Source organism: Ischnura elegans, chromosome 12, assembly GCF_921293095.1.
Source record: "Ischnura elegans chromosome 12, ioIscEleg1.1, whole genome shotgun sequence".
In the NCBI taxonomy this organism is placed as follows: Eukaryota; Metazoa; Arthropoda; class Insecta; order Odonata; family Coenagrionidae; genus Ischnura; species Ischnura elegans.
The window spans coordinates 75589450-75616147 of record NC_060257.1 but is presented as its reverse complement, the minus strand read 5'-3'; the positions used below and the strand labels follow the sequence as shown (position 1 = coordinate 75616147).

Here is a 26698-nt window from a genome sequence, read left to right as displayed (position 1 = left end):
AGTGATAATTTTGGGAAAAATTTGACAATTTTTCTTTACCTTAAAAATTGCAAATAAAGCACTTTGGATTCTTTGTGACTCCTTATACTATTACATATTTCCATACTACCCATATTTCTTCATAAGTCCTTCATCTAAAACATGTGGTCCTTCATTTATTGAAGAGATTTCTGGTTACAGCTCTTGAAGAGGACCATCTTACAATAGGTATTGGGAACCTCCCTTGTTATTACCTTAAAATACATTAGTATCCTTAATTTCCCAAAATGTTGACATTAAATTGTGAGTGCAAGATTTACAGTAGGTAAAAATTTATTTAAATAAATACATACCAACAAAATGAATCTTCACAGAAATATATACAGAAAATATAACTATCATATCATAGGACACAAATAGTTACCTCCTCAATCATCAATGAGCGATTGGTGGCTTACCACAGCTTTGTTTAACTTTAAAGTGTGCATCCCTCCTCAAAACGGAGCAAGAAATGCTTGTTTCATAAATTATAATCATGTATGCATGCATTTTTGTGATTTAATCACTTGCAGCATTCACTCTAATAAATGCCTTTTCCTTTGGTTGAATGTAATTTTGTTCCCAAAAATGGACAATGTATATCATGAAGCTAAAATTGCACTGATAAATATCTGATCAACCTTAACATTAAGTGGCAAGGGTTTCACTTAGCATAGGTTCATACAATTATATGACTGGCAAATAAATGCAGTATGAGTTGATAAAAGCCTCACATAATGCACTAGACTGAGAGAACTTCATCACAAAAATGTTGCAATATTTTTACACACTTATTAATGGTACAAGGCTCATAAAAAATGTGATCCTGAATTGAATGAGTATTGAAATCAATAATTAATGTCAGTCCACTGCGCTTGACATGTTTGGCGGACAATGAGTCATGTGAATTGTACATAATTCACAAGTTTTTATAGAAAGCCCCTGAATTGTTACCCCAATTATGTAACTATGTACTCCATTCTCTTCATCTTTTTCATCATCACATACAAGTACATATATCATAGGTAATAAGATCTCACTGAACCTACATTCATATATCGCTTATAAAATGATGACATATTACATTGGAATAAACGGTATCATATAAAATTTTTCATTGGAAAGTCAATGCACCGAGAGCCTCCAACTTGCCTTGTCATTAGACAACGAAGCACAGTGTTTTTTGGAAGAGTCACTCCACTGTCTTCAAGGAAATTTCACTTCACTTCTGTCCTTCGGATATAATTCTCAAGTATGTCAGAATTACCAGTGAATTTGAAATTAAGCCAACTTACTTATGCATGATCAGGGGCTGTAGATTTATATCCATTTCATGCAGTAGTTGCAAAAGAAAATTCTTGAAGTATTTTGATTCTTTTCTCCTAGACTGACTAATATACTTCAAATAGGCCTAACTGGTTGTACTCTTGTACGATGAGAAGAACGCAAGAGCCTTCATCAGCTGGTAGCTTTTTGATACAGGAATGTTTGAGTCATACAATTTCCGGGATGCCTTGCAGTCGACATAAAACCACCAATTGCATTTGAGTATCGTTTGGTCAAAAAGTGTAGATTCTGGACAGAGGAAACTCTTCATCACCATGCCCTCATCAGTCAGCGCACATACATGGAACACCTGGAAGGTAATTCAAATGTATTGGTTGGTCTTTCAAAATGCGCATTTTGTGAAAAGACATTGTTAAGAGAATAAAATTCATCCTTAAAAAAAAACTTTATCAAATTCTTTCGAAGATGTGCTAACAGCAATTTCTTATTTATTTTATCTCTTTCTATTTCTTATCCGCTTGGGCCATGATTACAGAAATGGAAACCTCCATATCACACATCAGTCATTAAGACTGTCAAATGAATCATTGTCTCTCCATTAGGAGTATACTATGGTTTGTTATCGTGAAATTATAAACAATATGTTTAAGTCTTTACTGACATGGCATTTCAATCCATTAATCTTGATGCAAATCAATCATTTCATAAATGATAAAGTTTAAGAAAAACTAGACCATATAATCAAAATCATCGATTACACAATGGCATGTAATATTCTAGTATTTAATTGCATTTTCTTTGATTTACCTTCTTTTTTTGTTTTCTCACTTAAGAAATTTCTAGCCCATAGATCCTAGTAAACTTCTTAATAGGGCCTTAATTTATGGCAGCTGCAGCCATTGGCATATCTAGGATTATTTTGTGATGGTTCCATTAGGGCTTATAAGTCTACACACTCCAGAATATACTTAGTCATTTGTATGAATGATTATAATTAATGATAAGATGAATATAGAAAAAATTATTGATTTCTCCCAATTTTTTTCTTTTATTCAACTTGCGATAAGTATTCACTAAAATTTCTTATTTTGTGTTTTTTAGGTTTACAGTTTAAATTTTATATTAGACATTTGGCACTTACTGTAGACATGCCTATATCTGCAGCTTCATGTTTAACCTGAGTGTATTTGATTAGTAACATCTACATCTACATAATACCCTGCGAGCCACCTCTAGGGTGTTTGGCAGTAACCATTGCTCTCTCACCATGCATCCTAGATCTTCATCAGCGTAGAGCCCCGGGAAGTGCTTCTGGTTCCCACAAGTGAAGGATGTGTCTGGAAGGTCAACCCTGGCGGCGAAGCCATCATCAAAGTCCTTATCATAGCCAACGGGGTAGTACTCTCTGGGTGCATTCATTACTCGACCCCTGGAGCTGGCCAACGCAGATGGCTTGGGACGCTGCGGCTGTTTCTTCACAGCAATACCAGCATTTCGGAGTTGGGATGTGGCCGTCGCCCCTGCGTTGGCATTCTTTGCCACTTGCTCAAGAGTCTGTTGACGTCTCCTCAGCTTGGCTGCAATGGCAGATGCTACAGTCTGGACGCTGACGTTTGAAGCCTTGGCAATTGCCTCCATTGACTGGCCAATAGCTGTGGGAGTCAGCATAGTGGCAGCTGGCTTGGTTGGGGCGGGAGACAGCATTGAACCAAGGGTGCGAGTGGACAATGCATCTGGCTTCACAGCAACTGAATTCCTTTTGGTTGTTGAACTTGGAGGTGCCACGGCCTTAAGAGTCACGCCCCTCTGGAGAGATTGAGAAGTTGACTGAAATGGAAAGATCATTGACCTGATGTGAGTATTATCATATTTTCTTCTGTAGATCATTATTATTAGCGTTTGAGCAGTGATTATAAAACTTGGTAGAATCACAGTAACAAATGAATACAATATGTAGTCATTGGAATATGTGATGGAATTAAGAGATTCAAACAAGCTATAGAGGATAGTATAGAGTCTCGTGAGTATTAATGATTTTAATTGTTTCAGGCATATTTATCTCAAAGCTTCACAAATACTAGCTGTAATGTTAGGCTAGATCTTGTAATGTTAAATAAGGAGACCACATGATATTTTATGTTCACGTTAAATGTGAAATGAAAGAAATATTGAAATATGATGGAATTAGTGGATAATAGGAAGCAGGGGCGGATTCAGCATCAAATTTGGTGGGGGTATAGAATATGGGAGAAAGGGGCGTTTATGCTGTAGGGAGGAGTACTATGCTCTATGATGAATGCAACTCAAACTTAGCCATGCACTTGAATATGTACTCCCTTTACAAGGATGAAAAACTATCAACTAATGACAATTAAAAATTTTAGATAAAATTTATGGGGGTTCATGACCCTGTGTCACCCTTCCCCTCCAAAAAATCCTCCCCAAATAGGAAGTAGATACTATGATAGCTGCAAGGCTAAAGGCAGTTGACTGGTTAAATCTTACAAAATTGTCCTCATTTTGGGGGTTTCCCATGAGCTCCCCATATATCCACCACTGCTCCTGATATCCTTACCTGCGGCAGCTTAATGAAGTCCCCGAGGGAAGCCCTGAAGTCTTCTCCTGCGTCCGAACTCCTGGATAGGGATGTCTTGGGCATAGCCTGAAACGCCGGTACCGTTGCCACCCGCGTCGCCGTCCCCACCGGCACCGCTACCAGCGTGGGCGCCTTCACCGTTCGGATCACGCTGGACGAGATGTCTGCCGACGAGGACGGTGAAGTGGCCGTCGTGGTGGTCGCCCTCCTCTTTGACTGGGTGGCGCTGGCGACGGCCGCTGCGATTTTCCCGCCCTGTGAGGCGGAAGCCACCATGTCTGATCTCGAGTTTGCGGCAGAGGATACGGTAGGGATAGGTTTGAAGGGAGGCAAGGGAACTATTTGAGAAGTTCCGACTGCGTTCGTCCGACGTGTGTAGGTAGTCCCTTGAAAGGTGACCGGGAGGACGGGCGCACCCCGCTGAGAGCGGGCATCTGTCTGTCCCTGTGGTACTGCGGCCCCCTGTTGTCCGTCAATGCCAGTCTGGTTTGGTGTCAGTTCCGGTTAGCATCATGGCGTCGACGATAATGACGACGTTGTGTTTGTGAGAGCACCCCATTCGTCGCATGTACCATTGTTGCGATATTGTAATTCCCGTTTCGTTCCCAGTAGACACAGTTCAAGAAATATGTCCGTCGTGAGACACCGACATTGTTATTTGGTAGGTTATTGATCGATATTAGTCGTAGGTGCCAATGTTCAATGAGTTTTGTCCGTTTCATTTTTCGATGGATATATTGGTTGTCATTCAAAAAATACATACGTCGTGAGTCGCCAAAATTTTCGATTTCCAGATGTCATCATATTTTATTGTTGTCGTGACAACGTGATGTTGTCAATGATTGTAATGGAAACGTTGCGATTCCGTCGGTGGGTCATTTCGTTTTTGGTTGATTTATTGGTCGTCGTCCAAGAAACATATCAATTTAGAGTCACCGACATTGGTTTCAGTCGGGTTGTGTTGCATTTTGTTGGTTTTGATGACATGTTGTTGTCGATGATCGTTGCAGAAACGTTGAGTATTTGTTGGTGCATAAGCCGTGATGGTAAAGAATTGGCCCGTTGGCAGTTCCCAATTTGTGGAGTCATTTGCCGTTATTGGTCACAAGTAGATGGTCCATTAACAGTCAATTTCAAAGTTAATTAGTTTGTTTAATGGCAGTCACAGTATTTTCGCGTAATGGCCGAGAGTCATGGTTATGGTCATGGTCGAAATATTTTTTCCATTAGTTGTAAGTCCAAAATCGTTTTTTTCCACATTGCACATAGTAGCATGATTTCCCATCATGTGAATGTCGTTGCACCGTCGCAGTTGTTAGCAGGACACAGTTTTGCGTGGTTGGTTGTCGTATATTTCAGTTGAGCGTTGTTGGATGGTGAAAGTCGTTCCCGTTAAATGAGTCCGGCGCGTAGTAGTACCCGTCAAATCGTCCGTCCATGTGTGATGAAAGCAGTTCAAGAAAAATGAAAATAGAAAACATACAAATTTAGTCTCTGACTTGTAATTAAGTTACTGAGGTCAAAATATAGTCAATTATGTACATAAATATGCCAGTAGTGTGTGAGTTAGTCATGAACACCTTTATACAGTTCCTCTTAGGCCCATAATCATGAGGGGTGACTTGAAATCTTCTGCAAAATAACCTTTACTTTCGATTACAAGTTTCAGTTTAGATAAGCCACATGAGGTATTTAGTCGCCAAAACACATCCTCAAGGTGTATCTACACCGAACTCTTGTCGTAAGTTAAATTTATTATGTGAGAAATTACGCGCTTTCTCTTCGCGTGGAGTTATGTGTAATTAAGCAAGGATATTCCGGTTTTATGCCTGTTTAAACTTTGCTATTGTAAGGAAGCAAGTTTAAATGAATTATTGCATAAATTCGAAACGTATTAATTTATTTATCTTACTTAACGTGCTTCACGAGAAATTAAGAACCCCTCTTTAGTCAACTACATTAATGGTTGACAGAAACATTAAATTATGAAACTTCTCTGCGTTAGTTTTTCTCAAATTGGAACTAGTATTAAAGATATAGTTCAGCTGATTTTACCGTTCTATTTATTTACTTTTCGGCTTGCTATATTCTAACTTAAAACCTAATGTATTGGTGTGCATAATAATGCCCACAAAAGTCAATGCAAGTGAAGAGAATCCTAAGAGCTTGGCTATTTTTATTTGAATCTGCCTGCGCTCATGGAAACCTTCGAAGTAACAATTTTTAGTTGACTTACATTTTATTAAATGTAAATGAATCATATCTGTGTAACTCGGTGAAGAAAAATAACTCTTAATATTGCAGGGTTTTTTTTCGCGTGATATCTTCCATATTCGATTAATCGATTTCATTCCTGACTATTTATTCTGAATCTTACGTGAACAAATACGGCTGCGGTGCCTATTTTTAGCTTTATGCATGTTTTTTGCCATGAAGCAACTATAACTTTGATACAATCAAAATTACTCTAAATTTAGCTTAATGATGCTCTCTATTATGCGAAGTAACAATGCTTTATCAAATGGAGTTTAATTATGGGTCGTAGCCTGGACTATTTTTGCTAGGCGAGAAGTATCCTTGAAAAAGGAAAGGGCCCATATATTCACGGATAGTAAGGAGTGGAGACTAGAATCTGGCACTATTTCCATAAAATGAGAAGTGCCCGTCTAAAATTCTTCGGGCTCCTTCGGCCCATCTTATTTTTTAACATCGACGCTACTAAAATTACAGGTAAAATTTATCTAAAAATGGGTTTATGCGATAAAAATTGAAATTTCATTCGCTCCGAAACGTCTGAAATCCAGTAACCTTAAGACTGCCTGTTTATTTCGAGAGTGGTCGATTTAGTCGTCTAATTCTATTTTCTTTTAATTTACAGAAACGCAAGGCTGTCTTTCTTATATACGCGTTTGCGTACTGCGTTGAAGATTTTAAAAACTGTCTATCAGTGTGGGAAAATATGACAATAATGCTATTCATTGTCTTTAAATAGCTTTCTTAATTACGTTTAATCTATTTCAACCTTAAAGTAGCCAGTACGAATGGTGTTATAGACCGCGGATTGATAAAAGTAATGGCAATGAACGATCAAAATTATAATTCGTAGTAATAATATTGTTAATATAAATTTTATTCAGCCCTGACATGAATGAATAGTATATGCATGGACGTAATGTGTTTGTTTGTTTTCCCATATCTTTTCATTTTTGTAATTTTTTGTTGAATTTTATTCTTCTCTCTTTGAGTACTGTCCATACTTGAACACCCGATAGTACGCATACTGTTTTAGGTCGCTGATTGAAAAATAATGGTAATGAACGATCAAACCATAATTCGAAGTATTAAATGTTGTTGACGTAAATTTTATTCAGTTGCTTTTGTGGATTTACGTGGATGTAATCGATGTCTTTGTTTTCCCATCGCTTTTTATTTTCGTAACTTTTTTGATGAACTTTATTATTTACTCTTTTATTATCGTCGATAGTTTAACACCCGATAAATACAAACTCAAATCTGGTACTTTTCGCATGATGAACTATGGTCTGATTCGGTGCTCAATTTATAAAATTTTACGTACCAGAACGCACATATTTAATCCGCATATGGTTTTCAAATATATTCTCCCTAAAACTTCCGATTTTTGAAAACTTATAATAAAAGTTATAATGATGAATAATATAATGCCAAATTAAAAAAGCAATGACATTTTTTTAAATTGTTACTTATATCCAGTACTGAAAAATGATTTTTATTAATAGTTCCCAAATTTCTTTGAGATGTGCTGAAACGCAATTCTCGCCGAAATTCAGCACTAATCTTAGTGAAAGTCAGTGTGTTTTCCATCAAATTATTTTCGTCTGATTTGTGCACGACAAGGGTTGATTGCGAGACTTAATTTTCCTTGTACTCATCCACTTTTATCGTTTCAATTGCTCAACGATCCTCGCATTGAGGTAGTTCGTTTGAACATCCGATAAGTATCTTTTTCCGAGTTCACTTGAACATCGGATAATTATAAGCTCAAATTTTTATATCTTTTGATTGATTGACTTATTATCTGAGCGAAAGTCAATGTATTATTTCCGTCAAATGCTTTCGCCTGATCCGTGTGCTCTACGGCGACAAGGGTATATTGCGAGGCTTGGATTTCCCTTGATTTCATCCCACTCTTCTCATTTTCGTTGCTCAACGAACCTCGCTCTTTGAGGTACACATCCTGTGTTAAGCGTTTTGCGGTCATCTTTTGGATTGATGTTAGCGCTAAGGGAACAAGCGCACGGAGGTGAATCTTGCTCCGAGTCCGTTTGCTCGGCCAAATTCGTCATCGTTCACCGGTCCGCATCCTGTTCTGAACTTTCACTCTACGCGCCAAACGGGATCGCGTAACGTTCTGGCGGTGATGGTAGTGATATTCTCAGAATACCTGGGTATTACAGTTCTCAGAGAAAATATCCTGAGACTTTATCCGTTCTACACAGTAGAAATATTATGTTAAAATATTTCTTGGAGTTTAGGTCAATTTATGTTATGCAAAAAAAGTTTAAGCCAACGCTTCTGTTCATTTTAAACTATCCTCAGGGCTTAACTTTGTACATATTTATTGATATTATGTTACCAAGGTGTTTTAAAACTAGTAATAAAAGTTACAATGATGAATAATATAATTCCAAATTAAAAAAACAATGACATTTTTAAAAATCGGTTTACCATGTTAACATAATATCAATAAATGTGTACAAAGTTAAGTCCTGAGGATGGTTTAAAATAAACAAAAACGTTGGCTGAAACTCTTTTGCATAATATAAATTGACCTAAACTCCAAGAAATATTTTAGCATGATTTAAACGAGTTCAAGATAAAGAAAAAAGAAATAGTAGAAATATTGACGCCGTTTAAATACTTCGATCATTCCCTTGCGTAGAAAAATTTACACCTTTTAACACGTCGTTCGTAGCGAAAGGGTTAAGTTTCTACTAGTAATAATTCCTTCTAGCAGCATTCTATGGCCTTTTAAATGTTATTTTTAGAAAACTTATCTTTTTAGACGTTAAAACGCTCTAGTTAATAAAACGCGATACTGGGAAGCGTTTTGGTATTCCATCGCAAACTTTGTTAGATGAGGGAACTTTTACTAAACCACATAAATAAAAACTAGAACACGACCCGGGTTTCAACGTCTTAGTGTCATCATCAGGTGGTTACCTATACCGCAACTCCTTAAATACCCAAATTATAAGTAGGTGGGGGAGGTGGAAGGGAAAGAGGGAGGTTTTTTTCCCCACCTGCTCCACTCCACTTTTCCTTCCACCTACCCCACCTACTCATAATTTGGTTATTTAACGAGTTGCAATCTATGCATTGGTAACCTCCTGATGATGACGCTGAGACTTTGAAACCCGGGTCGTGTTCTAGTTTTTATTTATGTGGTTTAGTAAAAGTTTCCTCACCTAATAAAGTTTGCTCTAGTTAATGCCAAACCACGTAAAATGATGTGAGCTATACAAATATTTTCGAGAACAATGCATGAAAAAAATAACTTTTTCGCAGCCACGTGCAGATGTGCGAAGTTAAATGAGTCAAGGTTAGAATAACCAATATTGAAAAAGAGCATCCTCAAGTTGGCCTCTGAAAGTGTTGTCACTCACCACGCAATTAAATGGGTTTGCACAAGCCGCTGACGGTCAAATTGATCTGAGTTTTATTTATTTTTTTCATTTATTTCAAAAGTCCTCTTACGGCAGTATTGCCAATTTATACTGACCCAATAACAAGAAAACATATAATAAGAAAACAAATACACATGGGCGTACCCAGCGAGGGGCAGGAGGGGGCAGCTGCCCCCGCTCCTAGCAGCAAAAATCGCAAATTTCTTTGAGGAAAATAATACTGATGGTGATACATTGTTACAGTGATTTAAAGTCAAGTGACAGTTTGTCAGTGTGACACATTGCCACGGAAATATCTCAACAGCGTTGCTCGTTAGGGAAATCATGGTCGAAAATAGTTTGTGGAGAAGGGAACTTGAATTTTTTTTTTCAAACGCTCCAATCGATTCCTGCTTATTTAGTCACCACTAGGATTTTACTCTAGACGCAATCTCAGTGATTGCGGATCGTGAGGTAGAAACCGTCAAGTTGATTCATATATTCTTATGATATCTCACCTGAGTTGACCTTCTCCTGTTCCCCTCTAAATTTGATAGCGACTGTTTGAATCCCAACTCATCTCCAACGCTGAATCCTGAAAATAAATGCAGTGAATTTAGTATGAATATCTTAGCTTGCTTGCTATTTTTCAATTCCATACTGAGCTAAACACAAATGTTTCTTCAAAATAAACTTTCCCTTTCGGGGTGATTCAGCTAAAAATAATATGATTTGTTGGTTGCAGTGATGAAATGTGAGAGACTATATATTAGTTTTGATGAATTTTCTACAAAAAATTAATAATGCCATGTGAAATATTTTAGTCTCCAGATAGGTATTTCCCAAGCATAGTTTCGTCAAGATTTTCATGATGTATAAGCTGCAGTGAAATACTTATGTCAATTCATAAAAAAAGTATGCCATTTATACAAAGTGCATTTGTTACCAATGAACAGTGGAAATTCATGTTACAAAATTAAAAAAATATGTATTTATTTAATTATGATTAGTGCGAAAGTTGGTGGAAATGTGCCATAGTTGCATGCATATGTTAAATGTTTCTTATCATTAGAACTATTGCTACCTCAACCATATAACCCAGCCACATGCCCCATGTCTACTGTCCGTTAGTAAAAGAGCCCGTCATTTTCTCCAAGCATATGACGCTGTGCATGACCGCACAGTTGGCAATTATTCTTTATCTGATTCGTTATAGTTTGTCACATTGCTTCGTTATGAAATTTTACGAGTCCGTCTATAATTTCATTATTTTTGGGTCTAGTACTTTGTCGCGTCGCTATCTTTGAAGCTGCGTGCTTACCGGCATGAATGGAGATGGAAAATTTTGTCACAATTCCAGTCGCTTTGTTGGAATTCTTTTGTTTTAGCTTCCGTCAGTATGCTATACAATCGTAAAAATGTCACATGGGTTCACACGGTGACTTTAATTACGTATTATTGACCCTTAATTTATTGTCGAGTCATTTTTTTAAGTCTATGATAGTCATCTTTGATTTCTAAAATATTTTTCCTAGTTACTGTATTGCACCTGCTTTGTCATTTGAAGTCTTATACATTCTGTCGACCGTTCATCACGATAAGGAAATACGTGAATAATAAAACTTCGCTTGCCTTTTTCTCATCGTCCAAATCGTCGTAAGCTATTGTCACTTTTATTAATGCCCTGTCAACTAATTGTAAGTCATTTTTTAACTGATACTTTTGTCGTCGTTAGAGACTCTGTCCGTCCGTCTCAACTAGATGGAAAGCATGGCCGTTCCCCGATTTGTACGTAATTTCCGGAATTCTATCAAACTTCTTCTTAGGGTTGTTTCAAAAAGGTTTAAAATTATTTACTTCTTCAATAGAAAAAGTTAGTAAATATTAATGTAAGACTTTACGTTTATCATTAATCTAAAACAGTTTTCTAAAAAAACTCTATGAGAAGTGCAATTATTTTTTAATTAAACTCCATAATTATTTTAATGCTGCGGCAATGCTTTGAAGACTCTTTCTTCGTGAAAAAATTGAAACTCATCTCGATTTTGGATTGTGGGTCAAGTCTTTTGTTTTCGGTAATTATTCCTTTTTTGAAAGATTTTAGTGGCTTGTTGTCTGGTCGATAGCGTTATTCAGTCATATTCTATCCTTTCCCCTTGATGAGGACTCTTGAATAATTTTTTTTACCACCTCCCCCGCTCAAGTCTCCTAATAAATACTTTTTGAGGAATTTGATTGACTTTTCGTAAGTTGGGTTACTTGATTACAGCACATGCTTTCCCCTGGATTTAATTTGATTATGACTTTGGCCTCGTTCCCTATCTCAGGATCCGATATTTTTTTTAATAAATTCCCATTTGACAGCAGAGGTTGATAAGCCTCTAGTTGTGGAAGAGGAACCCAACTACACCTAGGTAATAATGTGTACCCATATAATTATAAAAAACCTAATGCAGTTTTTGTGGGAGGACCTTCCTGAAAAGTAATTGCTCTTGATCGAAAAACTGTCATCAATGATCATTACTCCGCGTACAGCCGAGTTATTTTCATGGCACGCCAGTGATTTTTTTACTCTATCTTAAGGCCTGTTTACACGATACATTAACACGTACGAGTTAATGTACGTTTGCGTGAATGATTTTTGTGGACCGGAACGGAACATGTACGAATGCATGAACCAAATTAGAACAGGTTCTATTTTCTGTGCATGCATTCGCACAAGTTGGGTGGTTACACGGTGCATTTTGGCGTTCATTCTCGCGTTCATACATTTAGACATTAACCCGTACGTGTTAATGTACCGTGTAAACAGGCCTTTAGGAAATTATTGAAGCCCCTCCCGATTTTTTATTGGAGCACTAGTCATTCTTATTCTGCAAGAGTTTATGTCGGCTTGTTTTCTGGTCAGTCGTCTTGTTTGGACACAGCACATGCTTTCCCCTAGATTTTATGCGATGCGGGCTCTTGGATTCAATCTCCCCCATTTGACGGCGGAGGAATGTAGGCTTCCTAGGGTTGTGGAAGAGGAACTCACCGACACCCCAGTAGCCCTTGACGCCACCGAGGTTTCGCACCCTGAAGAGGCCGGATTGCTTGAAGCCGCAGTTGAGCGTAAAGCCGAAGTCGGAATCCAGGACGCAGGTGCCGCTGGCGGGTGAGGATGCAGCGGCTAGTCAGGGAGACAGACACCAAACACAACACACATGCTAGAGTCGAGCAAAACACTTTCAGGGGGCATTTAAAGGGAATGAGCGCTCAGAGCTCTCGCTCACCACGGGAGGAAACTGATAGGCATATAGGAGTATATATTAATATATATATATAGGTTTATAGATTTTTATTGCTCTCGCAAAATGATCTGGCGCAGTCCTGCCCAAGAGCAGTGGCGCCGACTCCATGGGGCCTAAGGGGGCCCGAGCCCCCTCCAAAATTCGTAATGGGTGTGAGGAAAAAATGTGCCAGGCTTTTCGATTTTCCCCGGAGTGTCCAGATATCGAGATCACGTTTCCGATGTTAATCATGTGACTCTTCTAAAATGCTTAAAAAACTTAAAACTCAGTACTAATAAAATTTCCCCGGTTTGGGACCACCAGTATTTTTTGTAAGTTGGCATCCCTGCCCGAGAGGGAGGGTTGGTAGCTGTGGAAGGGGTGAATGGAGAGGAAAGAAGGGAAGAAAATGATGCAGAGAGAGGAAGGGAACGGCAGGGAAACAAACCACACGAGAAAAAGTTGAAAAAATTCCGTAATGGCTGTTGTAATGGCCGTAAGCAACCACGAGCAAGCCTAGTGAGGCATTGAGGAAATCATCCGACAACCTACCCTCAAAGTAGTTAGAGCTCAGCTAAGAATTAAGGCTAGGGAAGGTTTTAGGCGCAACTAGTACTTACGGGTGTGGGGGGATCGCATACCCGCCAGGATAAGCAGGAGTTGCGGGGGCCCTCCTCCAGAAAATTTTTAAGAATAATGGTTCAAAATGGCGGGTTTTACGGCTTTCTGAGGGATATTTGATTAACCCTAACACTATTCTATAAGTAATACTGATCCAAATGAGTAAAATGGATTAAACATAAAAATTTCTCTGAGATATTGGGGGGAGGGGGATATCCCCCAAACCAACCCTCGCTGCGCCACTGGTTAGAGCGCCTTGGCAAAAGTTGCAACAATGTGATGAAACTTTGGTGACGTATTCTTTGAAAGAAGACCTTTCGATGATCCAAAGTAAAAGGGAATCCCTTAAAAAATAAGGAAGATATTAGCAAAAGAATCTGCCTGAAACTGGCTAGATGGCCGCCGGAATCTCTGCCCAAAACGGAAACCACTTCCCCGATGACTAAATTACGCAAATGTATTTAGTTTACCGGCTATTACATGCATCTTACATATCTTTTGTTTATACAGAAATATATTCATTTACGATTTACCGCTTAGATTGTGAATTAGTCAAGGAGTGTCGTTAGCAGTTCAGTGTGCAAAGGTTCGAAGCAGTGTTGAAACTAGTCAATTTGACTACTGTAGATACCTTTTAAAAATCATTCTTGACGTTTGCATTGTGATAAGGTGCAAAATTACTCTCGTATTTCATTCCTAATAACGTTTTCTCTTGTTTAAATTTTTTGCTACTCTTTTGCGTGAAGAATAGGTAGCCCGAGTACATCACTTGAATTCACTTCAACTACCTTGAAACTAGGGAAGAATTTCCGACCTTATGCCATGCGATAAGACAGAGATAGAAGCAGGAATGGCAAGAGAAACGAAAGTCAAGACCAGGAAAATTTCAATGAGCTTCAGAATTAGTGATTCCGTCGCATCCTCTAACAGCAACACCGCTATAGCGAACTTGGTGCTAGCGGTACCGTTCTCCCCTTACAGGGGATTAAAAAAATCGATCCCTCCCGCTCGGATGTATTTTAACTGAAGTTCTCTGATGGAACGAAGAGAGAAAAATTATTCTTGCATCATAGTTGAATCTTCATTCTAACATTTTCAGACCACAACCGTGGACAATGATTTTGTGTGTCTTGGCAACGGCATTCTAAGAATAGCTCGAGACATTATTATCTGGAATTTTAAAATGCGAAAACATAGGGATTGTTGGAATGCAGGGAGTTTTAGATAGTGAAAGGAAAAGTATTTTAAAATGTTATCGGGCTAAGTTGCGATTATACTGTCAAATTTTGTAATTAGTAACACTTAAAAATTGCTTTAGGAAGCGTTATCAGTAGGATTATTATTTTTTATTTTACTCCTGTACACCATGCAATTGCTGCCAATATTTTCTCGAGTGGAGTACTAAAATGATGTAAAAGTGTGTAATTTCAATTACCGCATCTCAGAAAATAGCTTACGGAGGTACATATTATACTTTAGTGGTGTGGGAACGGAGAGGGGCGGCAAAATGAGCTTTGCCCCCCTGACAAAACTCCAAGTTAAGACCCTGTCTATATGTGTGTGTATCAATTAGGCCTGTTCACACGATACACTAACTCGTACGAGATAATGTCTGTTTGCGTGAATTATTTTTGTGGACCGGAACGGAACATGTACGAATGCATGAACCAAATTGGAACAGTTTCTAGTTTCTGCCCATGCATTCACGCAAGTTGGATGGTTACACGGTACATTTTTGTATTCAATCATGCGTTCATACATTTAGACATTAACTCGTACGGGTTAATGTATCCTGTAAACAGGCCTTTACTTACGGAACATGTTATTGAGTCTTAAAACATAATATTTATGATCGTTGTGCTGAGTGATATCATCCTTTTACAGTTAAATATGACATGATCAAAGCGATTATGGAAGGTTTAATTTTTCCTATTCAATTTGCTAAATAGTTCAAAAATTATAAAACTGAAACAATCAGAAATTCGAGCAAATGACGAAAAATAAAGGGTCAAATTGAAGGAAGGTGGTAATTATTGTACTTTCCAAAGTTTACGAGGAAGAGTTATCACAAAACGCCATTACATTACTCCCAATTAATACTTATTAATAGAAATGACTGAGGCAGACGAAATGTAGTGGAAGGATATCCTGAGTTAGCGATAAAACAATGGCATTTTTTCACATGTTTATTGCAAACCGAACCAACAACACGTTGCGATCGTTAGGTCTTTCTCAAACAGCAAAAATAAATGCAAAAGTAGTGGGAAATTATTTTTACGATTAGAGTATATGCAAAAATCTAAGAGGAACAATATTTTTGAGATTTTGTTTATTAATTAGTTGAAATTGAACAATAAAATCCGAAGATTAAAACGTGATGGAGTGGAATTTTTCCATATTGAAATAAATACCTACTTGCAATTATCCACGATTACAAAATTTATTACGACCTAGATTTCATTGTTACTACACTTTGAAGGTGATATAGTAACATTGAAACATAGGTTGTGATACTTATTATAGTCGTGGGAAATGCAAGTCATAATTATGAAATTTAACAATTTTACCTTATTTATGAGTGTAGCTTGAAATCCCTCATTGACTGAAGTTTTTATTCACATGAACAGCTTGGTAAATTATTGTCTCCCTGAACTGAATGACCTAACGGTAAAAAGTCCTTGTGCGGATCGCAATAAACCTATGGAAAAGTGCCGTATCTTATTCTTTAACTTGTTAATAGAACCGTACTAACTAGATAATTCAACCGGTACCCTCCACAGCGTAACACTCATGAAACTCGGTGAGGAACTTATAAATACTGTTAATAGAAACTTTTAGCTAAATTTTTTTGATGCTGGTGTGAAATTTTATTTCATAAGGTCATTTGGCTCGATGAGTTTTGCGTGAAATAAACAATTACGTCCGCTAATCTTGAACGCTGAGCAACATATCATCGGAATTAATGTACAAACCTCATTTCAGTACGTCGTTTCATCGCCGAGCAAAGATATTCACCTGTCGTCACCTCCTTGTAAGGGAAGCCTTTTTGCTACATCTCTTACGTCTTCCATTTTTCATAACGGTTTCCTTTCACATTCTCTCTTCCACTGCGCGAGAAATAATTTTCGCAGATAACGCATCCTTATTCCCCTAGTTTGATGGCCTATCAACACGGCTAGCGACCTCATGCCCAGTGTTTACGATCGATACAGTTCACTCTGAATCTAAATTGCGCATTTAAATTAAATTTGAGAACCTGTAAGAATAGAAAAAATAGTGCAAGAGTAGTAGGAATTACTTTTAGGATGGGCATGTTTGCAAAATAAATCGAAGAGAAATTGTGGTTTTTAAATATGGTTTGATAATTAATTAAATTTAATAATTTTTCCTTATTTATGTCTAAATAAGTGTAGCTTGAAATTGCTGTTGTGATAAAAGTTTTCATTCATGTCAATAGCCTGGTGAATTATTAACTGTTTTAAACTCTTTGATAGAAGTGGGATTGGCGATTGTGTGCATACTGAAGGGTCCCTTCTAATTCCAAGTGAAGCATCAGGGTGTTCCTAATTTAAGTCCTCGCATTTCTATGTGGCCTAGGAAAAACAGCTAATAATGTATTTAAGTGTGGTTTACATGTGAGATAACACCTTACATATCTAATTTAAGTACTGAGATAGTGATGGTTCTTGCCTTCATTTAAAGAAATCTATGGAATAGAGAACGGAGTGAGTGGAATCTATCGCGTGAAATTCCTTCTTTGATTCGAAAAATCTTAAATTACGTTTAAATATATCTCTCTCGAGTTAAATGATGCAAATTAAGTTTTTTTTGTTTACCGATAAAGTGTAATAGCTTTGGCGACAAATTTGCCTTCAGTAAAAACCCAATTAATAATTAATTGTTTGATGCAAGTATCGCTGATTAGCAATTCATGCATCTTTTACTAATTCAAGTGCTTTTGACGACATAGATATCAAAGAAATGAATAATGAACCGTTGCATCACGAAATTAAGATTAGTCAATACTTGTGTCTTTGGCTAAGTATGATTTTTGAATCTTTAATTAATCAGAGAAACTTCAATGATTGAATAAAATCGGATTTGATTTGTGACCATGAATATCTATGTATGCCTATGTATGCATGTGTATGTCTATGTATGCAAATGTTTGCATGAATACCTATACCAGCCTATGAATTTTTTTCTATTTTTTTTCTTTTGGCGCCTTTGGGAAGGAAGGGTGGAGAGAAACCCTCTGGGGTTTTGAGTGCTTCCACTTCTGACTTTTCCACACCTACCAACGTCCAAGCCTCGCTTCCATAGAGAAACATGCTCCACATGATCACATCTGGAGGCCAACTTGATTGTCCTCTTTTGTAATATTCGTGGCCGCGATATTCTCTCTCTCTCAAACCATATTATGGAGTTCAGCCCCAGGGACTAGTGGCAGACAGACGACGTCTTTGACCTCGCGAATGCCCCGCCACCTCTCGACTCGCGATTGTCATCCTACACGGTCTCGTTTCTACGAGTCCTTGCCAACGGTTAAAAGCATCACTGCTCGCTCGCATTTTGAGGGCGCGCGTAGGAAGAAGAGATACATAGCTACCTACATCGCCCACCCTCTGCAGGGTGAAAGGATACCGAGGTGAATCACGGGGAATTCGCGTACTACGCGGAGCAAAGTCAAGGCCGGTGCTTACTGTCCTATACGCTGCGTAAGCATAAACACGCGGCTCGATTTGGCTTAACAATAGTTGAATGTTGAGGCGTGGCTCCAGAAAATCCCAATCCTACTATTAATTATGGTTAAGGTTATTTCATTTAAATTTTAGACAATTTTTAAATCGAGAGTAGGCGCCAGTTTAGGTGATTAAAAAATCTTTCTGTGCCAACGTTTCGGCATTTAATTAATGCCATCTTCAGGACTACATAGAAATAATCATATGACGGTACGACACTTACATTTCACGGCTTATTTAACTATGCCGATAGATGAAGAATCTGAGTTTTTCCTGGTGAATGACTTGAATGAATTCTTCTCGGGTTTCCAACGGGGTTAGGGTCTGCACGTTTTAGGCCGACGTTTCATCATCAGCCCTTAAGATGCTAGGTAAAACCCCCAACGAAATGTCGGACTATAATAAGCAGATCCTAACTCGGTTGGAAATCCGAGAAGATTAATTTAAATCGGTAAAATTTTAAGACAGATTAATTACCTTTAATTACAGAAATTACCTTAAAATTTGTTGTATGGCTACATCATTATTGCTATTTCGTATTTTTACGTAATTATCGCTGTTAAAATTGCATTGATTTTGTTAAGTAAGCAGTGAGATGTAGGTGCTGTACCCTCGTATGATTCTTTCTGTATAGCTCTGAATATGGAGTTCGCCGAATTCCGAATCGTTGACAAAGAATGATTTTTGCTCACTTTAACTGACGACGTACCCTCGATGTTATCAATGTATGTATAAATCAAGAGGCCGAGAAGAAAGATACTGAGTTTTGAAATCCATTGTCCGATTCTCCAGCGGGAGTTCTAAATTCAATGTCTCTAACCCAGTACTGAGGCCAAAATAGCGTGTAGCTTTGGCATAACATGCATTTAAAATGATTTTTCGAAGGCATTCGTAGCCGTGGAATTCCTTTGGTAACTGCATGCCTTGCATGATTTTTTCCATAATATGACAAATTACTTTTACTTTTTTTCCTAAGGAGGTTTAGAACCCCTAAACGCTTCCCCTGGAGGTATGTGCTTGACAATGTTTGCTATTATGCCGATAAGTTGATTCCGTGTAGTTGGCAACACGATCATAATTTATTTGTTGAAATTTTTCATTTCGAAGACTTATTATAAGGCCTTTTTATTTCAATTATTGCTTATCTCATCCCCCTTAGATGCGCCTGTGGGATTTATCACCATAAATCGAACCGCAATGACGTAAAGAGCAATAGAGTTGATTGAGCAAATGACTATGAAGCATTCTGAAAAATATTTTCCTTTTCTCTGACTGTACACGACCTCTGGATATACATACGTACGACTTATTCGACGAAAGTAAAAAAAATAGTTAAAAAAACTGTCTCATAACTCCCTTGATCCGCAACTGAATACAAATTTGCTATGTATATTATTTGTTCAATAAAAGTGCCAATTTTCATCCCTAGCCGCAAATGTGCAAATGCCTAAATGTACCTACATACCCTTGCACACATCAAGATGTGTAAGTTTTTCCTAGAGGATTTTGTTTCCCATAAGAAATTTAGAACAGTATGATATTCATCTAGGCTGCTCCGTTCTCTGCCATCATTCCAAATAGGCCAACGCCTAAGCCAGGTTTGTAGCGAGCCAGACAGGTGGGTCATAGGTCGTGGGTTAGTATCCCGCCTCCAGCTTGAATTTTAATTTCATCATGAAATCGAGTATCCTTGTTTCCTGATGGCGAAGTTCAATGTTGAAATCCTCTTCACTCGCAGATATTTTACAAACTGCTCCTGCAGTGGGCTAATATTAAAAAAAACATTGATCGCTATTAGCATGAGTAAGGTGTTACATGTTGGTTGTTATGAAATATCGTGTGCTAAAATATAGAATATTATACCAATGGATTCCGTTGTTACCGTATTTTCATGGTGCTTTTAGGATTGATTTCTTGGCTTTGACTTATTTCATGCATGACAAATAGCATTATGCTCTCAGATGCTTTTAAGTCATATTTGTCGAGATTCTAAAATTGTTCTGTACAAACTTAAAGAAAAAGAATTTATTTTCTCCATATGATTCTTCGCTGTTAAAAAATTTCATCCTATAATTAAATGTAACGGTTTCTAATGCATATTTAATTACTTCGTAATCATACTCCTCGTTAATTTCTCTTACTTACTTAGATGAAAGTTATGACTTGAACTGTAATCAGCAGGTGTATTTATTTTTTCCGTTGGGTTTCGATCCAAGTGTTTGTACACTGCAATTTTCTGAGACATACGGGCCATAAAAGTTGCCGGTAAGTTATGAACGTGGATTTTCATGCATTTTGAAGAATTTTTCATTCGTTTTTAATGTACCGGCATGGCAGGTCTATGCTTTCATCATGAATCATAGGCTATATACACGAATGAATCACTCATTAAATCTCAGTTCTGACTGATGAAACGGAAGGGGATTTTGAATTCCACTCCGGTAGAGGGCTACGTCATGCGGGAAGAGTGAAAATATTTGACCTACCTGCAATAGGAAAGCAGAAAATCGAGTCTCAAACCCGTCGTTTATGTCTCCATTGCAAGTGGCAGATGGCAGTTAGAGTATATTCGTATATAATGATGGTTGAGAGATTAATATTTTCATGAAAGACAGTGGGCAAAATTTGAACTACCCCTCTCTACTGTCAATCAATTGCTAATTGATTGCTTTTTAGCATATTAATATGAAAGGGTTGTTTGGGAATAGAAAAAGATTGCTAATTCAATGTGGTAGAGCACATATTCAACTATAAAGGGCAAATCTTCCCGGATTCTTTCGCGATTTAAACAAGTACGAGGTGATACAAAAATGAAATCGGAGGTGAATTTTTCGTAGCAATAGCAGACTGTTCATATAATCAAGCGCGTGTTCTAGCCCGTACTCAAAAAATAATTACTATGTCTGGTTATGTTTGTTACGCATGGTAATAATAAAATGGTGTTTCGGGATGTGTGTTCATCAAAGAAGACACGATGAACCTCAGAAAACCATGGTGATAGGTTGCAACTGGTTGCAACCAACGTCGCACGCTTCAATGCGTTTGTGTGCCCTGTCTCGTTACTTTCGTCATGGCCCACTTGGATTGAAATGCAGCCTGTAATCCATTAGCACTGCTCGCGTCGATGACTATAGCCACGCGAAATCTTTCGGCACAGCGCTGATGACGACTTAGGGAGTAGACGAGACTATCCTCTGTAAGTCGGTTATCACAGGTATATAGGTAGCACCAACGGGATTATATTTAAGATTTTCCTTGCCAGCTATGAAATTTGTCCTAAGACTTCCATGGATTCTGATGTTGCTTGCTATTTGCCGTATTCATTTACATCTATGTACTACCCCGCAAGCCACCTCAATAGGCTTGCGGCGGAGGGTGTTAGGACACCAGCCGTTTACAAGGAAAAAAGAAATGTTCCAAATAAATTACGCCTAATAATAATTAAAGTCCGTTATTGTTCTTTATTATGTAGGAGTTTAAAGAAAAGGTTAGTGTAGAGTTTGATCTGGAGTGATGCTCTTTCGGTGCGGAAACGTGGACACTAAGGAAGGAGGACGAGAGAAGATTGGAGGGATTGGACATGTGGGTATGGAGAACAATGGAGAAGGTGAAATCGACAGAGAGGAGGAGGAACGACGAAGTGCTGGACATGGTGGGCGAGGAGAGGCAGCATTTAGATGAGATACGGAGGAGACAGCAGGCACGGATAGGGGTATTACTTTGCGGGGAGGGGATGTTGAAAATGGTGTTAGAGGGTAGAATTTTAGGTAAAGGAGGAAGGGGAAGGAAGAGAATAGGATTTTTAGATAGATTAAAAGGGAGTAGGCCTTACAGTGAGTTGAAGGAGGCCATGCCGGAAGGAAAGGAAGGCTCTAAGATTACTTAATTTAGTACTCCATGGAAACATACCTTAATCGGCAGAATGCTATAATAATAATTGTTCGGGAAAAAAAAGAATTCTTGTACATACGTTCAGCCAAATATCTTTCTTACTTTATCGTTTTTGTCTGATGTGGAAATAAAGAGGGGTTCTAATATTATGATGTTCTCCGTATCGCTCTGAAATATATATATCCTCAATTATTCAAGCAACCTAAGATTAGCGCACAGCCTCCGAGTCGATAAGGACTCCCAGCGTAATTCGTTTAACATCGGTATAAATAATTCGGAATAAATAATATCTTTTACGGTCTAATGCAACTGGACGAGACTATACTATGGAAGCCGGTAGCACCGGCGGAATAGGGTGGTTTCCTATTTTTTTTATTGCTTTAATCGAAAGATTATTACTCCTGGAGTACGTATTTCACGCTTTTAGATTTTTAAATGACAACATCTATTTTTCGCGATTAAATGAAAAGTGAAAATTTTCAAGCGCGCGAAAACGCGACGCTTAAGTATGAATGCCGGGAAATATCTCCGTACGTCGTATTTCTGGTTCCCCCTCCCGCCCGGTGAGGTGACCTTGAGGCGAGGCGTAGCGCTGATACGTCGCAGGATGCTAGCGGATAGCTGAGTACCTTGCTGGATGGTAGCGCTTGGCTTAAAAAAGGTTTATTATTACCTTATCAAACGAAGAAAACTTTCCGACCTTAGCCAGTTTTAATAGGTGATATTTAAGACATGTTTCCCTGAGCTCTGTGCCTCATGCGTGCATTGGTAACCTCAGACGATGTCTAACTCCTATCCTCTCGTGTAGAAACTAGGTCCCTGTGACGTCATGCGGAGTAGAATCGCATGGGCGCCAATCTGGCCTTTTTCAAATGAGGATAAAATTTGACCCTTGCCATTCGTCTAAACCGGTATTTCAAAAACCAAATAATTTGTGTATTATGAATACACTAATGGTGGGTAACGAATCGCAATCAATGCCTTTCGTTTTCTTTGATGAAGGAAACTACCCCATTATATTTACGATTTTCCGTGCCAGCTATGAAATTCGTCCTAAGGCTTCTCTGAATTCAGTTCGGATTGGGTGATTGTAGGGGATTTTTTCATTTTAATGGCGGAGATGGGGAAGGGTTAGCCCAGAAGGACCGGATAAGTATTTGCATCATATTCTACTTCTAGGTAAATTGACCAATACGACTCAAAATTCCATTCCCACAGCTCAGTGAAAAGTTATCGGCACAAAATTGCAAGCAATTTTTAGGCGTAGGTGTTAGCCTGGGGAATGAATTACTAGAAATGGTTGTTGCTTGAAATTATTTTCAATTTCCAGATCTAAACTAAATGTCAGGTCAGGTACACATAAAAAAGACGTACAACAACAGTGCCTCAATCGTTAAAATCAATGGCGTCACTTGTCAGGACGCCTCATTGTTGGGAAAACTATGAAATCAATAAATAAATAAAAATTGCATGTTCTGATTTTTCCTTTATTCTCACCTTGCATGTACTTTAGGAATTAATAATCGTTAGCAAGGCTTACCTTTTCAAGAACGTGGACTTATTTTATTTTATATTATTCGTATTATTTTTATGACCGTATGCTGTACAAGGTGGGATTTTTTTGCATGCTGTGTGCTGATGATTGGTCACCCCCTGCCAAACCCCCTAGAGACTCCTAAGGTAATATGGAGGTATTCCTATTCCTTACTCCTCCCACACATTGTTAAGCGAACCAGGCTGGGAGCCGCTGGCAACTCAGAGGCTGCGCGCTAGGCTTAGATTGCTTAAACAATTGAGAATGGATATCTTTAAGAGCGACACAGAGAACATAATATTGGAGCCATACTAAATTTCCAGGTCCGATAGAAGCGATAAATTAAGAGAGATGTTTTGCCGAACGTATAGATATGGGAATTCGTTTTTCCCCCGAACCATAAAGGACTTTAATAAACGCAAGTTCCAACCTCGTTAGAGCACTTCATTTTCTTTTTGCTGTAAACGGCTGGTGTCCTAACACCCCCTGCCACACGCCTTTTAGGCGGCTTGGGGAGTATTGTGTAGATGTAGATTTTACCATCCCATTCGTCTCCACTGTTCTAAGTTTTCGCGAGGATGAGCATTTTTTTGTGCTTTTGTGTTCAAACGTGCCCATTCTAAAACGTTTGTACGTGGGAGGCGAAAGTTGCGCCTGGCGCCCATGTTCGACTGTTTGTGACCGGAAGAAAAAGAGGCCTCCTCCTTTCTCGTTGTCACAGTAGGGACAAGGTGAAGGTCGCCGCTCGCGGAAGCGGAGGACTGTGTCCAAAATGAGGTCATCCACCGTACCGCCCGGTCGTGTCGTTTTTTTACTTTTAGCCCCACAAGACTGGTTGTGCCCGAATTCTTTTGGATTCGGGCCTCGAGCAGACCTCTCCAGCCGGTGCATTGCGAAGAACGTGCAGAGATTCGTTGCGGCTGTTTTGCTAACTTTATCGCTCAAATGGAGTAGGTGATTTCTCAGTCGAGAAAGCTCACCCATTGAGAGAATAGCATTGGTACTATCGATTTTGACAGCATTTCACAATGACATGCCGAGTATGAATTTTTAAAAGTTAATTTATATTATAATTCACATACAATATCATCCACCTCATAATATCGGTCGAGTGAGTTTGATGCGGTCAAAAAATCATAAAGTCATAAAAACGCGATGCAATCAATCCCACTCAACTCTTATTAACTTGTGTTTTTTCGTGGCTTATCATTATTCATTTAAAACTCATTTTATCAATCTGAAATTTTCAGAATACTGAGATAACATTGTCGACTTTCAATTTGATTCAGCAGGTTAATGCTGGGTAACAAGAATCTATTATATGAACCGTGTGATGTCAAATATGATAGCGTTAGTTTTAAACAAGTGATTCATTACGAAAAAAGACGAAATACGTCCTGTTGAGAAGAGATGATGCCCTTTCTTAAGCCTCTTCACAACAACTTTACTAGACTCAACTGGACATTTTTTGAAACCAGTTTATCGGTATTAATATTGGCGTAACTTTTATATAATGACTCAGAACAAAGAGTGGCTATTCTACCTGTTTTGAATTTATTGGTATTCATACAATTCCACTTTTTGGTAGAAAATATTAAATGAACAAACTGAAGGAGATCAATAAGGTTTGTAGAATTTAAATGCAGATGAATGTACTAAATATAGATAAAGTGGGTTACACTTTCAGCGTATTTAATCGATTGCAGCAGAATGGACGTATGTGCTTCATGTAATTTTGTTATCGACTGTGAAAAAAAGGATTTTCCGTTTTCTTTTAGCGCTCAAGATTTTGAACTGTCAATGCTATGTAAATTACTAAGTAAATCGTAACTTTTATCTTTCTTTGTCCTCGAAAACAATTAGTCACAACTTAGGGTTATAGGTTCCTGACTTCGTGCTTCAAGAAAAAAAATCTTTTCCCAATATTACAAGGAAACGTTTAGCCATTTCAGATGGAATTCATCAAGATCAACAATAAGGCTACGGGGTTGGTGCATAATTCAATAATAATTTTTTATTCGACGCTTTCCATCTATTTGGTACTACTGCAGCACCATTTACACGCAACTTACATTATTTTGCGTGGTTGACAGCATTTATTTGCAAATAACCTGATTAGTTGTCCGGCGGCGAGACTAAATTATGTGTTTTTTTTATCGTGAACCTTTAAGGAATATGGTGCTTCGTATCAGTTTTTGTCTAGACAACGTATATACACTGGTGTTAATAAACATTTTTCGTATGCTTAGTACCGTATCGCCGTTACAGGCTGTTTGAAACTGCGGACATGCAGTAGAGGCTATTGTTTGGCCGTCAGTCGGTAACGTATTGTTGAGAGTATTTTGAAATTTTAATGAAAATGACATGTACTTACTTGTTTCTAGGACTGAACACTCCATCAGTCGATCAGAGACAAAAATTTTCTGAATCATAGGCAGCAGTGTGTGAGATTCATAGAGAATTTAAATAAGTTTTTAGTGTAATGGCGGGAAAAGCGTGGCCTCTAGACGAAGGACATATAATATGATATGATGAAATTCGCTAAGTAACAGCACGGTGGAAATGTATGGATGAATATGGATATACCCCAAGATATCAATCTGAAAGCTTTGTTTCCATTCATGGAATTCAGAGACTGCTGAGGCATCGTAAACCTTTCAACGAGGATGTATGAGAATTGAATACAACGGAGAAATAGACATATTTGGCGCGCTAAGCTCCTTGTGGTGATTAGAGTGGTTATTCTGGGTCATTTGGCATGCTTTTGAATAATATACAATTTGGTTGGAAAACATCATGACCTCGTTTCAATGTAACTCTCCTTACTTTTAGTAACTGATTAAAATCTTCAACTTCCTAAAATATTTTTGTTTGTGGTTTATCCCGTATGAAATGGTACCGCAAAACAAATTAATTTTATTTGAAAACGAGTGGGAATATTTATATACTATACTCGCTAAACTATATATCTAAAGGAAAGTAATGATGATATGCTTGATTAAATAGGCGTGTCAGGTAAATATTTACGGCAAAATCTTAAATGAATGACATTTATTGGTGTAAATTATACATTTTTCTTCCAAAGGAGTTAATAA

At 38.0% G+C, this 26698-nt stretch overlaps 1 protein-coding gene across 3 annotated transcripts in view; it reads right to left on the bottom strand.

Moving 5' to 3' along the window:
* Window positions 1-586: 586 nt before the first annotated feature.
* The window catches only part of LOC124169628 (microtubule-associated protein 4), an 80474-nt gene continuing 54362 nt past the window's right edge, over window positions 587-26698 (bottom strand). Inside the window, exons 2-6 of one of the 3 annotated variants that reach the window (XM_046548274.1) lie at window positions 12581-12715; window positions 10065-10141; window positions 3881-4384; window positions 2572-3132; window positions 587-1654 (exon numbers count right to left, since the gene is read on the bottom strand). In XM_046548274.1, coding sequence (XP_046404230.1) covers window positions 1430-1654; window positions 2572-3132; window positions 3881-4384; window positions 10065-10141; window positions 12581-12715 — 1502 coding nt within the window. In that variant the 3' untranslated portion in view covers window positions 587-1429. The remainder of the gene's footprint in view (window positions 1655-2571; window positions 3133-3880; window positions 4385-10064; window positions 10142-12580; window positions 12716-26698) is intronic. The other 2 variants (XM_046548276.1, XM_046548275.1) reach the window with 2 other exon arrangements.